The sequence below is a fragment of the Myotis davidii genome, unplaced genomic scaffold (genome assembly GCF_000327345.1).
Source record: "Myotis davidii unplaced genomic scaffold, ASM32734v1 scaffold979, whole genome shotgun sequence".
NCBI classification, from domain to species: Eukaryota; Metazoa; Chordata; class Mammalia; order Chiroptera; family Vespertilionidae; genus Myotis; species Myotis davidii.
Genome location: NW_006290769.1, coordinates 570688 through 585830, shown reverse-complemented (window position 1 = coordinate 585830; position 15143 = coordinate 570688). Strand labels below are relative to the sequence as shown.

Below are 15143 nucleotides of genomic sequence, written 5' to 3'. Positions count from 1 at the left end.
AATAATTGGCATTAAAAGCCATGTGATTGAGATCACTAAGCAAATGAGTGTAGAAAAAGGATGAGGACCAGAGATAGTTCTCTATCACTTAAAAATCAGAAAGATAGAAACAGCAAAGAAAGTTGAGAAGGAAAGAAAGGAGGTAGGAAGACCCAGAGCATAAAATGTCTTGGCAGCTAAGGCAAATGAAGTTCAAGTGTTTCAAGAGGGAAAAATGTTTAGCCATGTGAATGCTATGATAGGCCAAGTAACATTAGTACTAAGCACTAACCATTGGATTAAGTAACCTAGATGTCATTGGTAACTTGGTAGTAATAGTTCCCATGATAAGCCAAAGCCAGATCCTGATTGAAGTGAGTTAAAGAAACAAATAGAAGAAGAGAAATTTGAGAGCATATATAAACAACTCTTACAAGTTCTGCTATAAAAGAAAGAAGAGAGGGAACAATATCCACAGAGGAAATGTGGTTTGCCTTTTTGTGTGTGTATGATGTTTCATCTATCCTATCAAGACTGCAACCCTCTTTAACTGCATTCATTATTCATGAGCTTAATCTCTTGATATTTTTCTTATTGTATGCTTATAAATTGGAGAAACACTAATAGAGGAGGAAGTATGCTGCACAATAAAGAAGAATTGCTACATTGGTGCCTGAGTAGGTGAGAAGATATAGGACAAAATGCAGAATTGAAACAACTGTCCTGCGTTTCACACACACAGATGATTCATCAGTAGCAGCCAGATGTATTTGTACAGTGTATTTGAAGACAGGTGCAACTACATTAATAAGCAGGGATAGAACTAAAATTAAGCAGTGATACCATCAAAAAGTAAAATATGCCCTGTCGAATGTGGCTCGGTTGAGTGTCAGCCTATGAACAGGAGGTCACGGTTCGATTCCCAGTCAAGACACATGCCCAGGTTGCGGACTCAATCCCCAATAGGGGGTATGCAGGAGGCAGCTGATCAGTGATACTCTCTCATCATTGATGTTTCTATCTCTCCCTCTCTCTTCCTCTCTGAAATAAAATAAAATAAGATAAAATAAAATAAAAATTTAAAAAGAAATTAAGGGGAGAGGTCAAGACTGGATACATAGAACACATTACAGGTTTAGTTGTAAAAATAAGACCAACCAAGATGGGTATGCTTAGGGAGCATGACTATATAACTTCATCTGGTTATATAACTTAATAACAATATAACTTCTACTTGATCCTTGTTTGAAAATTATCACCTAAAATCTTGGTCTACGGGTGTTTCCAGTAAATCTTTTCAGGTTAAAGATGTCCTAACAGCCTCTCCAATTCCTAGACAGTTATGAAATTCCTGAAAAACAAAAATAGACTATTATGGAGGATTGAAGAAAATGGAAATTTTTTACATTGTTTCCCTCACTTAGATAATGAATACTTAAGCTTTCACTTAAAAAAATAGGTATTGCTGAAACCAGTTTGGCTCAGTGGATAGAGCGTTGGCCTGTGGACTGAAAGGTCCGAGGTTCGATTCCGATCAAGGGCATGTACCTGGGTTGCGGGCACATCCCCAGTAGGAGGTGTGCAGGAGGCAGCTGATCGATGTTTCTCTTTCATCGATGTTTCTAACTATCTCTCTCCCTTCCTCTCTGTAAAAAATCAATAAAATATATTTTTTAAAAAATAGGTATTAATACTTTTTCTAGGGCTAAAATAAGTAAATTTGGATATTTTTCCTTTTTTCCTTTTGAGTTCATATATAAGCCATTCATTTTATGTTTTTAGAGTACCTCAAAAAAGAATCCAGAGAGAAAGAGGAAAAAATAAATAAGATAAAACTAGTTGCTGTGAAGGCAAAGAAAGAACTAGATTCTAGCAGGAGAGAGGTAAGGTGACTTAATGCAAAATTCAAAAACCTTACATTTTAGAAAATCAACTTTTCTATCCATAAAACTCTCTATTATATATTTAAAATAGGCCCAGACTCTAAGGGAAGAACTCAAATCTCTTCATTCAGAAAAGGATCAGTTGTCTACTTCCATGAGAGATCTAATTCAAGGAGCAGAAAGCTATAAGGTAAAAAGTTACTTCAATAACAAGATTTATTTGTAACCTCTAAGCTAACAAATGTATTAGAAATTCTTGTCTATAATATAATCACCTTGTGTTTTTAGTAAATCGTTTTTACTATGTTTTTGTATAATGTATCATAATGTCAAGATTTTAAGTAGCTATGCTTTAAATAGTGCCTTGTATTTTAAAATTAAGATTCTGTTTTTGGATTTTATAATAAAACTAGAGGCCTGGTGCACGAATTCGTGCACGGGTGGGGTCGCTCAGCCTGGCTGGCGATGGGGGCCGATCAGGGTGGCCGGCCGACCAGGGGAGGGGACCGCCAGAGGTTGGCTATGGGAGTGCACTGACCACCAGGGGGCAGCCCCTGTGCTGAGTGTCTGCCCCTGGTGGTCAGTGCGCGTCATAGCAACCAGTTGATCACTTGGTCGTTTGGTAGCTTAGGCTTTTATATATATAGATTAGGAACAAAAAAGATGGTATTATTACTGTTGTCTTCTATATATATAAAAGGCTAATAATATGCTAAGTGTCTGACCGTTCCACCGGTTGCTATGATGCACACAGACCATCATGGGGGCAGGCGCTCAACACAGGAGCTGCCGAGCTGCAGGGAATTGGCAGCAACGGTTCTTGGGTGACACACCCCGAAACTAGAGAGGAGGGAGCCCGAGCCCTCGCAGGGCCGCGTAGTTCCACCTTCAGCCATGGGTTATGTTGTTGCTGGGGCACTGTCGGCCCTGAATCTGGTTTACTGCACACCTGGTTTACTGCACACCTGTACGATAGCAACTTTGCAGAGTGCCCTCTTGCACTCTGGGACCCCTTGGGGGATGTTGGAGAGCTGGTTTCGGCCTGATCCCCGCAGGCCAGGGCGAGGGACCTCACCTTCCGGAGGTACCCCACTCACTCCACAGATGCCAGGGAGTGACTGCGGGAGTTTGGCTCCAGGGCGTATCCGGCCCATCTTGACCAGTCCCACCCTGCCAACCACTTTCTAATTAATTTATTTTTCAATGTACATGAATCCGTGTACCGGGTCACTAGTTATTTAATACTAGAGGCCTTCACCAGTGTAGGGCATGGCCTGAGGGATCAGCCTGCTGAGGGAGCATCCTTGTCAACTAAGCGGCGCTCCCACTGTGGGAGCACACTGACCATCAAGGGGCAGCTCCTGCGTTGAGCATCTGCCCCTGGCAGTGTGCGTCATAGCAACTGGTCAACAGGTTGTTCTGGTTGTTTTGCCATTCAGTCGCTGGGCTTTTATTATATAGGACTAGAGGCCCAGTGCACGAATTCATGCACCAGTGGGGTCCCTCGGCCTGGCCAACATCTCCCAAAGGGTCCCAGATTGTGAGAAAGCACAGGCAAGGCTGAGGGACCCCACTGGTGCACGATTAGGGCCAGGAAGGGACGTGGGAGGTTGGCCACCAGGGAAGGGACCACGGGAGGGCTCCAGGGTGTGTCCAGTCCATTTCACTCAGTCCCGATCAGCTGGACCCCAGCAGCAAGCTAACCTACCGGTCGGAGCGTCTACCCCCTGGTGGTCAGTGCACGTCACAGTGAGTGGTTGAGCAGCCTTAGCATATCATTAGCATATTACACTTTTTTTAAAAATATATTTTATTGATTTTTTACAGAGAGGAAGAGAGAGAGATAGTTAGAAACATCGATGAGAGAGGAACATCGATCAGCTGCCTCCTGCACACCCTCTACTGGGGATGTGCCCGCAACCCAGGTACATGCCCTTGACCGGAATCGAACCTGGGACCTTTCAGTCCGCAGGCCGACGCTCTATCCACTGAGCCAAACTGGTTTCGGCTAGCATATTACACTTTGATTGGTTGAACAGACAACCGGACACTTAGTATATTAGGCTTTTATTATATAGAAATTGTTCTGCCCACATGAATAAGCCATTTGAAGCTTAAACAACAGGTCTCACAGGGAAATGAAAGTATTATTTGGAGGTAATATGCTTTTCTACCTAAATAAAATGAGAATACTATAAAAAATAAAGTAATTTAAAATGAGAGTACAAAATTACTGAATGCAAAATAAATACCATTATGTTTCTTTATGTATTCTTTCAGCAAATATTTTTACAGCTGGGTTGAGTACTGGGGAGATGGTCACCAATATACTGTTATTGCCATGTTAGGACTTACATTCCAATGGCAATAACAGAAAAGCAAACAAAAATACAAGATGGATACTGTATAGAAAAGTAAAGGTAGATAGGGAATAGGCCATAATCAAGTGGGATTTGATTAAACGAAGAAAAACCCAAAGTAGCCTAAAATAAAATTTCATGAAGAACTTTAATGATAAAATTTGGAACTTAATGAAGAAAACTGCAAAACATATGTAGGATGACTCAATATTACTTGAAATATTAATTCTCAGTTTTGTTTACAAGTTCTAAAACAATTTCACGTAATATTATAAGTTTTTTAAAATAAGTTTTTATTTTTCAGTTATAGTTGACATACAATATTATATTGGTTTCAGGTGTACATGACAGTGATTAGACATTATAAAACTTACTGAGTGCTCATCCCAAAAAATATAACCATCTGACATCATACATAGTTACTAGAATATTATTTTTATTTTATTTTTTTGTTATTGTTAATCCTTACCCAAGGATATTTTTCTATTATTTTTAGAGAGAGTGGAAGGGAAAGGGAGAGACAGAGAGAAACATCAATGTGAGAGAGACACATCGATTGGTTACCTCCTACACGTACCCTGACCAGGGCCAGGGAACCTGCAACCAAGGTATGTGCCCTTGACTGGAATTGAACCCGGGACCCTTCAGTCGGCGGGCGAGTGCTCTATCCACTGAGCAACACTGGCTAGGGCATAGTTATTAGCATATTATTGACTGTATTCCCTATACTGTACTTTATACCCAAGACTGTAAGTACTAATTTGAACTTCTAAAACTCTTCACCTTTCTTAACCATCCTCAAATCCCCCTTCCATCTGGCAACTGTCAAAATGTTCTCTGTATCTATGAATCTGCTTCTGTTCTGCTTGTTCCTTTACTTTGATTTTTAGATTCAATTGTTGATATGCACTTATTGCTATTTTATTGTTTTTATTTAGATTATTTAACATTTCATGTAGTACTGGTAAACTTCTTTAGCTTTTCCTTGTCTGGGAAGCTGTTTATCTGACTTTGAATTCTAAATGATAGCTTTGCTGAGTAGAATAATCTTGCTTGTAGGTCCTTCGTTTTAATCACTTTGAATATTTCTTGCCACTCTATTCTGGCCTGCAAAGTTTCTGTTGAGAAATCAGCTGACAGTCATATGGGCGTTCCCTTGTAGGTAACTAACTGCTTTTCTATTGCTGCTTTTAAGATTCTCTCTTTGCCTTTAACCTTTGGCATTTTAATTATAATGTGTCCTGGTGTGGGCCTTTTTGGGTTTATCTTGTTTGGGACTCTCTGCACTTCCTGGACTTGTGTGTCTATTTCTTTTACCAGGTAAGGGAAATTTTCTGTCATTATTTTTTCAAATTTTGATTTCTTGCTCCCCTCCTTCCCATGACCCTATGATGCGAATGTTGGTATGCTTGAAGTTGTACCAGAGGCTCCTTACACTATCTTCATATTTTTGGATTCCTTTTTCTTTATGCTGTTCGGATTCTTTGTTTTTTGCTTCCTTATATTCCAATTTCTTGACTTGATTCTCCACTACTCTACTGTTGATGCCCTGTAAATTATTATTCATTTCAGTTAGTGAATCCTTCATTTCTGACTGGTTCTTTTTTATACTTCCTAAGACCTTCTTCATGCTGTTGAAGTTCTCACTAAGTTCTTTGAGCATCCTTATAAACATTGTTTTGACTCTGTATCTGTTAGTTTGCTTGCTTACATTTCATTTCATTCTTTTTCTGGAGGTTTCTCCTGTTCTTTCTTTTACAATATGTTTCTTTGTCTCTGCATTTTTTCCACTTCCTTGTGTTTGTTTCTATGTATTCGGTAGAGCTGTGTCTCTCGGACTTGGTAACGTGGCCTTGTGTAGTAGTTGTCTCATAGGATTCTGTGGCCCAGCTGGGTGCTCCAGGTGCACCCCTGTGTGGACTGTGTGCATTGTCCTTTTGTAGTTGAGTGTTCTTTGATGTTGGTATCTCTGAAAGGAATTGACCCCCAGGCCAATTGGCTGTGAGGACCAATTGTGATTATAGCTGAAGAGCTGCTATGCAGGAGTCTACCCTATGGAGCAAGACTTGCTTCAGTGGGGCTTTGGTGCTCACCTAGTCTGCCCCTTGGGTGTGTCACCAGTGGATGTGGTAGAGGTGTAATCTGGCCTGGTCTGATGCTGTCCTCTGGATGGACTGGTTTGGGGCCTACTGGGCGGTGCAAAGTCAGCCACTGCCTGGGTCCTGCCTGGGGCCACCTGTCACAAGCTACAGAGAGATCTGCAGATGGCTGCTACTTGTGTTGGGCTTGGCGTTGCCCAGCAGAGGTCAAGATCTGAACCAAAAGAGGGCTGCCACTAGTGCCAGACCTGGGGCCACTTATTGAGAGGTACAGGGTATGCTGATATTGGTTGCTGCTTGTCTGAGAGATTTTAGGAAATTCTGAAGCATGAGGCAAGAGAGGCCAGTTGTATGGAAAAGTCACTGGAAACAACTTGCATGAGTTAGCAAGTTGGACAGGGGTAAGGTCTCGGGGAATCACCAGAGCAAGGCAAACAGTGTGAGCCAGGTTGATGGAGACTGAGATATGGTACCCACCTGTCAGTTGGGGTATTGGGAAAATGACCTCTGCGAGCACTTTTGTCTGGGAGAAAGCTGCCCCAGTAGCTCCTACCGGATGCCAGACAATTTAGTTCCTCCTCGTATGTCCCTGATCCTTTAAAGGTGCTGCTCCAGCGCTAGAGCTCAGAGGAAGTGAGTCTGTGTAAGTTTGTGCATAGGCCCTTTAAGAACTGCCTGGGACTCCAGCAGCCTCCATCTCACTGAGCCACTATCCTTGCTGGTTTTTACAGCCAGAATTCATGGAGACTTATTTTCTTGGCACTGGAACTTGGGCTGAGGTGTCTGGTGTGGGTCTGGTACTCCTTGCTCCTCAGGGGGTACCTCTGTAGCCAGGATATCCCACCCGATGTAAAACCATCACATGTGGTTGTGGAACCAGCTTGTTCTATGACTCCTCACCTCCTACCAGTCTCAATATGGCTTCTTTAATTTCCTACTTGTAGGACTGCCAGCCAGCCAGATTTTAGGCATTTCTGAATGATGGTTATTCTGAAGATTCCTTACATTTTTTATGTGGTTGTGGGAGAGGTGAGTACCATGTTTACCTATGCCACCTTGGTCAGAAACCCTCTAGGGTTTTTTGGTAGGGCAATCTGGACAAGTTAGCATGAATAGAAGTGAAAAGTGACATCTTGCAGACAATAAAATTTATTTCAAACCTACAATGATGTGCAAAAATAAAGCATTACTTTAGTAGAAGACCTAGTGACTTTTGCATAACAACACACAAAGTGTGTAGCCTCTCTCCTACACACTTTATATTATCGCACAGAAACTAAGGAAGAAGGAATTAGAAAACTATTTCAGAAAAATCTAGGTAGACTTTTAATTCATTCCCCAAACTAAAATAAAATCTGGATGGATTAATAGAGTTTTGTCAAAATAAAAGCAAATTTTTAAAACCTACAATAAAATATTTGATCATTGGACTTCTGAATATGAAATACTTTTCTAAACTTAAAAGCAATGAAAGAATTTACAAAAGAAAATATACCGAACTAAAGACAATATGAAATTAACATGAAAATATGACAACATATTAGTGTCCTTAATATATACAGATATCTCACAAATCCATTTTTTAAACACACTTACCTGAAATTTAAATATGGACTTTATCTTTTATGAGCCATTAGGAACTTGCTTCTTTACATATTAATGTATTATTAATTTTCTACAGAGGCAGATCATGTATGTCAATATATTTGTTTAAAATAGAGATTTCTAAAGATTGAAAACAAGAGTAGAATATTCAGGAACTGTGAGATAACTACAAAAAGTATAATATATGCATAATGAGATGTCATAAAGAGAAGAAAGAGAAAGGAACAAAGATTTGACACAGTGATGACTGAGAATTTTCTGAAATTTTTAACTTGGAAATGTAATGTTGTTAGACACCAAATTACAGATCCAGAAGCTCAGAGAACACTAAGCATGATAAATACCCCCCCACCCCCCAAATCTAAACCTAAGCATATCATTTGCAAATTTTAGAACATCAAAGATAAATTATGAAAAAAGAAGCAATATAGGTAAGGAAACACCCCTTACCTATAAGAATTACATTCATCTTATGAGAAAACATATAAGAAAGAAGAGAATGGAATGAAATACTGAAAGTGTTGAAAGAAAAAAAAAAACCACTAACCTAGACTTCTGTGCCCTGAAAAATTATCCTCCAAAAAGTGAAGTAGAAATAGACTTTATCAGCTAAAACTTGAGGGAATTAGTAGACATGCCTTTCAGCAAATATTAAAAGTTCTTTAGAGAGAAGGAAAATGATACAGGTCAGATCCAGAATAGGCATACTGAAGAACAAAGTGGGAGAATTAACATCATACGGCTTCAAGACTTACTATAAAACAACAACAATCAAGATTGTGGCTGAAAAAAATGGACAGATCTATAGAACAGAATAGAGAGCCCAGAAACATTATCTATATATATAAAAGCCTAAGCGACCATCACAACCAAATGGATGACCTAACAGGCTGCGTGGGGCAATCAGGCCCGCAAGGGGGTTAGTGAGGGATGACCAAATGACTGAACAGCAGGCTGCATGGTGTGAGCAGGCAGGCAGGGGGGTTAGTGAGGGACTACAAAACAACTGAGCAGCAGGCTGCAAAGATGGAGGCGCCCACAGCCAATAATGAGGAGATATTCTAATTGACTGCCACGCCCTCAAAAATAGTGGCGCCCACAGCCACAAGATGGCTGGCAGGGAAAGGCAGTCATGGGCTGCTGGGGTCTGACCCCAGCGGGTCCAGGGGTCCCCAAAGGTGTGGACGGAGTCGGCGAAGAAGGAATGACACGGAGACAGCGTTCAGTTGATCAGCAGCCTTGCCAGGATCTCTAGCCACAATCTCCAGCCAAGTTCTGTGTCCATGTTCTCTTACTAGGTTCTCCAGCCAGGTTCTCCAGGTGCTCCAGCCAGGTTCTGTAGCCATGTTCTCTCGCTAGTTCTCCAGCCAGGTTCGGTTTAGGTTCTTCAGCCAAGTTCTGTCTAGGTTCTCCAACCAAGTTCTGTAGCCAGGTTCTGTCCAGGATCTTTTGCCATGTTCTCTCCAGCGAAGTTCTTCTGTCTCTAGGTTCTGTGTAGGTTCTGTCTTCTAAGTTCTGTCTCTTCTAAGTTCTGTGTGTTGTTGTCTTGTTACATCTGTATTTATACCAGTTGATTCAATCCTATCAATCTCTATTCCAAAGGTTAGGGCGTTTCTTATCTCCATTCCAGGGAGTAAAGATTATGTAGCTTAAGCATGATTATTTGTAGTTAAAGAGATTAATTACCCGCCTGGCACTTAGTGAAGGGGTTTGAAAATCTCTACCTGGGGAAACAACCTTTCTCGGAGAGGTGACCTTGGTTAAAACACATAGCGCCAAGAAGGTGAGCAAATATATTAAGAACAGCATGCCATATATGCCAGGTCCCTTGAAACAGCAAGGATGGACCGGCTCCTGGCAATGGGCAATCAGGCCAGCAGGGGAGGGCAGTTAGGAGTGACTGGGCCAACAGGGAAGGGCAGTTGGGGGGGACTTGGCTGGCAGGGGAGGGCAGTTGGGGGCGATTGGGCCAGCAGGGGAGCAGTTAGGAGTTGATCAGGCTGGCAGGGGAGTGGTTAGAGGGAGATCAGGCTGGCAGGCAGAAGTAGTTAAGGGCAATCAGGCAGGCAGGCAGGAGAGTGGTTGTGAGCCAGCAGTCCCGGATTGTGAGAGGGATGTCCAACTGCCAGTTTAGGCCTGATCCCAACTGGGAGTCAGACATCCCCCAAGGGGTCCCTGATTGGAGAGGGTGCAGGCTGGACTGAGGGACAACCCCCCAGTGCATGAATTTCATGAACTGGGCCTCTAGTCTATATATAAAGAGCCAGGGGCCATCACAACCGAATGGACAGTCGAACGGACGACCGAACAGGCTGAGTGGGACAACAAGGCCATCAGGGGAATGTGAGGGACGACCAAATGACTGAGCAGCAGGCTACATGGGATGACCAGGCTAGAAGGGGAGTTAGGGAGGGACAACCAACTGGGCAAACAACCAAACAGCAGGCTGTGTGGGGCGACCAGGCTAGCAGGGGGCTTAGTGAAGGATGACCAAACGACTGAGCAGCAGGCTGCGTGGGGCAACCAGGCCAGCAGCAGGGGCAGTTGGGGGCAACCAGGATGGCAGGAGGGGCAGTAAGGGGCGACCAGGCCGGCAGGGGGGTGGCAGTTGGGGAGGACCAGGCCAAGCAGAGGGGCAGTTGGGGGCGACCAGGCCAGCGAGGGGCGGGGGGGCAGTGAGGGACAACCAGGCTAGCAGGGGGGCGGAGAGTTGGAGGCAACCAGCTCCCAGGGGGGTGCAGTTACGGGCGACCAGGCTGGCAGAGGGGACCAGTAGGGGGGAACCAGGCCGACGGGGGGCATTTAGGGGCAACCAGGCTAGCAGAGGGGGGCTGTTGGGGGTGACCATGCTGGTGGGGGGGCAATAAAGGGTGACCATGCTGGCCAGGTAGGGGCATTTAGGGGCAACCAGGCCAGCGGGGGGTGGACAGTTGGGGGCAACCAGGCCAGCAGGCAGAGGCAGTTAGGGGTGATCAGGCTGGCAAGGGGGCCAGTAGGGGCGATCAGGCAGACAGGCAGGTGAGGAGTTAGGAGTCAGCAGTCCCAGATTGTGAGAGGGAGTTCCAACTGCCGGTTTAGGCCCGATCATCTCCTGAGGGATCCCAGATTGGAGAGGGTGCAGGCTGGGTTGAGGGGACCTCCTCCCCCTGGGCACGAATTTCATGCACCAGGCCTCTAGTATAAATAAAATCAACAGATCTTTGGCAGTGGAGCAAAGATGACCTTCCACGAGTGGTGCTGGAACAATAAGACATCCACATGCAACAAAAAAGAATATTGATATTAAATCCTCACAAAAATTAACTTAAAATGGATCATAGACCTAAGTATAAAACACAAAGCTATAAAACTCTTAGAATCCTATCTAATAATAGACAAACATGGTAATTGACTGTACCATCGCTTCACCTCCCATTGGCTAGTCAGCGCGATATACAAATTAACCGCCAACAAAAATGGCGGGCCAGGCGGGGCAGCAGCAATCGGCTGACCTGCCCGGGGCGGCGCCCCAACCCCCAGATCGGCCCTGCAGTGTGCACGACCTGGGGTGGTGCCCCAATCCCCGAATCGGCCCTGCCATGTGCGTGACCCGGGGAGGCGGGGCAGGCACTGAGGGATCAGGCCTGCCATCTGCCACCCGGGGAGCGGGCCTAAGCCAGCAGGTGGTTATTTCCCAAGGGGTCCCAGACTGTGAGAGGGCACAAGTGGGGCTGAGGGACACCCCCCACCCTCCCTCCCCCACCAGTGCACAAATTTTTGTGCACTGGGCCTCTAGTATAATATAAGAAAGAACTAGATGACCTTGGTTATGGTGGTGACTTTTTAGATAGAACACTAAAGGCTATGAAGTAATTAACACCTAAACTTAATTAAAGTGTGTCAAAAGAATTAGAGACAAGCCACTGATTAGAAGAAAATATTTGCAAATGACATGTATTTGATAAAGGACTATTACTCAAACTATACAAAGAACTATTAAAACTCAACAATAAGAAGAAACAAAACAACCTGATTTTAAAATGGGCTGAAGACCTTAACAAATACCTCACTTAAGAAGATATATAGATTGCAAATAAACATGAAAAAATATTCCATATCATATATTACTAGAGGCCCGCTGCATGAAAATTAGTGCACTGGGGCGGGGGGGGGGGGGCGGGTCCCTCAACCAGGCCTCCACCCTCTTGCAGACCAGGAGCCCTTGGGGGATGTCCGGCCTCCCTGTGCAGGAGGTGACCAGTGAAGCAAGCGGGACGGCACCAGCCGGCCATGCCCCCCAATCGTCCCTCCAACTCCACTAGTCACCGCTAGTCCCTCCGATTCCCCCGGTCGTTGCTGCCTGCCGGTTGCCATCCCTTCCTCTGCCCACTGGCACCCGTCTTGGCTGGCCTGGCACCACCCACTTGCTGGCCCCGCCAATCTGCCATTCAGTTGGTTTGCATATTAGGCTTTTATTATATAGTATTACGGAAATGCAAATTAAAGCAGCAATGAGATACCACTATACACCAGTTAGAGTGGTCAGAGTCTGAAAAGATGACACTGCCAAATGCTGGCAAGGACATGGAACAACTAGAACTCATTCATTGCTGATGGGAATGCCAAATGGTACAGCCACTTTGGAAGGAATTTGATATTTGCTTACAAAACTAAACATACTCTTACCATATGATTCAGCAACTGTGCTCCTTGGTATTTACCCAAATTATTTGAAAACTTAAATCCAAACAAAAACCTACATACAGGTGTTTATAGTAGCATTATTCATAATTGCCAAAACTTGGACGCAACCAAGATGGCCTTCAGTAAGTGAATGGATGTCATGTACCACATAATGAAATTTTGGTCAGTGACAGACCAAATCTATGACAGTGGTCTCATAAAATTATAATGGAGCTAAATTTTAGAAATATGTGGTTCAGGAGGGATTTTTTTTCACTGATGGGGGAAATATTTGTGGGGTTTGGCAATAGATTTTCTCTCACTCGCAGCACCTCAATTTTAGTTATTTTTTTTAATATATTTTATTGATTTTTTACAGAGAGGAAGGGAGAGAGATAGAGAGTCAGAAACATCAATGAGAGAGAAACATTGATCAGCCGCCTCCTGCACATCCCCCACCAGGGATGTGCCTGCAACCCAGGTACATGCCCTTGACCGGAATCGAACCTGGGACCTTTCAGTCCGCAGGCCGACGCTCTATCCACTGAGCCAAACCGGTTTCGGCAGCACCTCAATTTTGATTGTACAAGTTACATTCCAGTCAGTCAGCAACTGAACTATCTCAGTACATAGCGATCTGTGCCCCAATGCTACATATTCACATATTCAGAGGCCATTATAGCTCTCCCAGATCTAGCTTGATGGTCTTCAGAGTACAAGGCTGTAAATTCTTTGTTGAGGACCTAAATCTTGTACAGAGGTCTAAAGGAGCTACTTTAAGTAGGATTAAGTGCCACTGCCACTTTAGGAAAAGTTTTTACTGGCGATAATGTGGAGCCAGCCTGTGTCTGTTCTTGGGAAATATTTTCAGGTTGTAATGATTTAAAGCAGGGGTGGGGAACGTCCAACCCATGGGCCATATAAGGCCCGAGAAATCATTTGGTCTGGCCCTGCCACGGCATTAGGGGTGAGTTAACTAAATGTTTGACCAAATATAGCAGGCTAATTTTTAAGGATAACTTGTATGGCCCGAAAATCCTATATAATAAAGATATAATATGCAAATTGTCGTTACGTAATGACTGTGTAATGAACAGATCATGGATCAGCAGGAGAGTGGGGCATTGAGCTACAAGCGGGAGACGGAGAGCTAAAGGAGGGGCAGGGCAGCAAGCTATGACAGGGGAGGGATGCGGGAGGAACTACAGGAGGGTGGCAGCGAGCTACTGGCTACAAGTGGGCAGTAGAGAGCTACAGGAAGGGGCAGGGCAGCAAGCTATGAGGGGGGGCAGGGGGAGCTACAGGAGGGCGGGTTCAGCTGGCAGAGAGCTACAGGAGGGCAGCAGTGAACTACTGGTGCACGGATTCATGCGCAAGGCTACTAGTGATGTTATAAATATCCAAGTGGTCCTTGGCAGAAAAAAAGGTTCCTCACCCCTGATTTAAAGCATAGTTTTATTTCTCCCATCAGTTCAATGCCATAGAGGGTTGATGGAAGTAAAAAATTACCACAGTCAAAATATTGAATCCTCAGTTCTATACCCTCTCAATGTTAAACACCCTCTTCTTTTTTTATTTTTTAAATGAGAACCACAAAGTTCCTTAACCTGACTACTGTTCCAACATGCAGTAGCTGAAACTACATTACCATGACAATCCCTACCTTTCTTTCTCTCTCCATGTTGATTTCTTATTCCTACTGATTCTCAGGCCATCTTTCACTCCTTCCTGACATTATTATGGTAATCTATGTCTTAACTAGCCAGCCTTCCCTCAATACTTCCAATCAGTCCAGCACACATTCCTGGTTATGGAGCAGCTGAACAGCTTTATGTTCTATTTTTGACTGTCCAGTGGAAGCACGGTAAGGGCTTTGGGGACTGTGTTTATAAAGTCTGTAGTAGTGCCTGCCGTAGGCCTTCACATTCACTTATCACTCACTGGTTGACTCACCCAAAGCAACTTCCAGGCCTGCGAGCTCCATTTATGGTGAATGCCCTATACAACTGTACCATTTTTTAAATATTTTCTACTGTATTTTTGCTGTACTTTTTTTACATTTAGATACAGAAATACTTAACCATTGTGTTACAATTGCCTACAGTATTCAGTACCATACATGCTGTACACTCAGGCTTGTAGCCCAGGAGCCTAGGTATATAGGAGGCTAGATCATCAAGGTTTGTGTAAATGCCTCAATGATGTTCCCATGATGAAACTACCTAATGATGTGTCTATCAGAGCTTATTCCCATCATTAAGTGATGAATGACTGTATTCTGCGCTAAAAGGAAATAAGCTATCAAGCCATGAAAAGACATGGAAGAAACTTATCGTATTTGCCGGCGTATAAGACGATTTTTTGGCCCTGAAAAATATGCCTCCAAGTGGGAGGTCGTCTTATACGCCAGGTACACTTCAGATAGACTGCCCATAGTGCTTGCCCCGTGCCATAGTGGCCTCCCGATGCCCGCCCACTTCATTCCACATACAGGCATCAGCAGCGCTGCTGGGTGTATGCTCGGCTGTTATGCGATTTTGCTGTTATGCGATTTT

At 43.9% G+C, this 15143-nt stretch overlaps 1 protein-coding gene across 3 annotated transcripts in view; it reads left to right on the top strand.

Annotated features, from left to right (window-relative positions):
- GCC2 (GRIP and coiled-coil domain containing 2) overlaps positions 1–15143 on the top strand; it is an 89907-nt gene that overhangs the window by 14190 nt on the left and 60574 nt on the right. For all 3 annotated transcript variants that reach the window (XM_006763887.2, XM_015564011.1, XM_015564012.1), the window contains exons 8-9: positions 1762–1862; positions 1954–2052. In XM_006763887.2, the coding sequence (XP_006763950.1) occupies positions 1762–1862; positions 1954–2052 (200 nt within the window). The remainder of the gene's footprint in view (positions 1–1761; positions 1863–1953; positions 2053–15143) is intronic.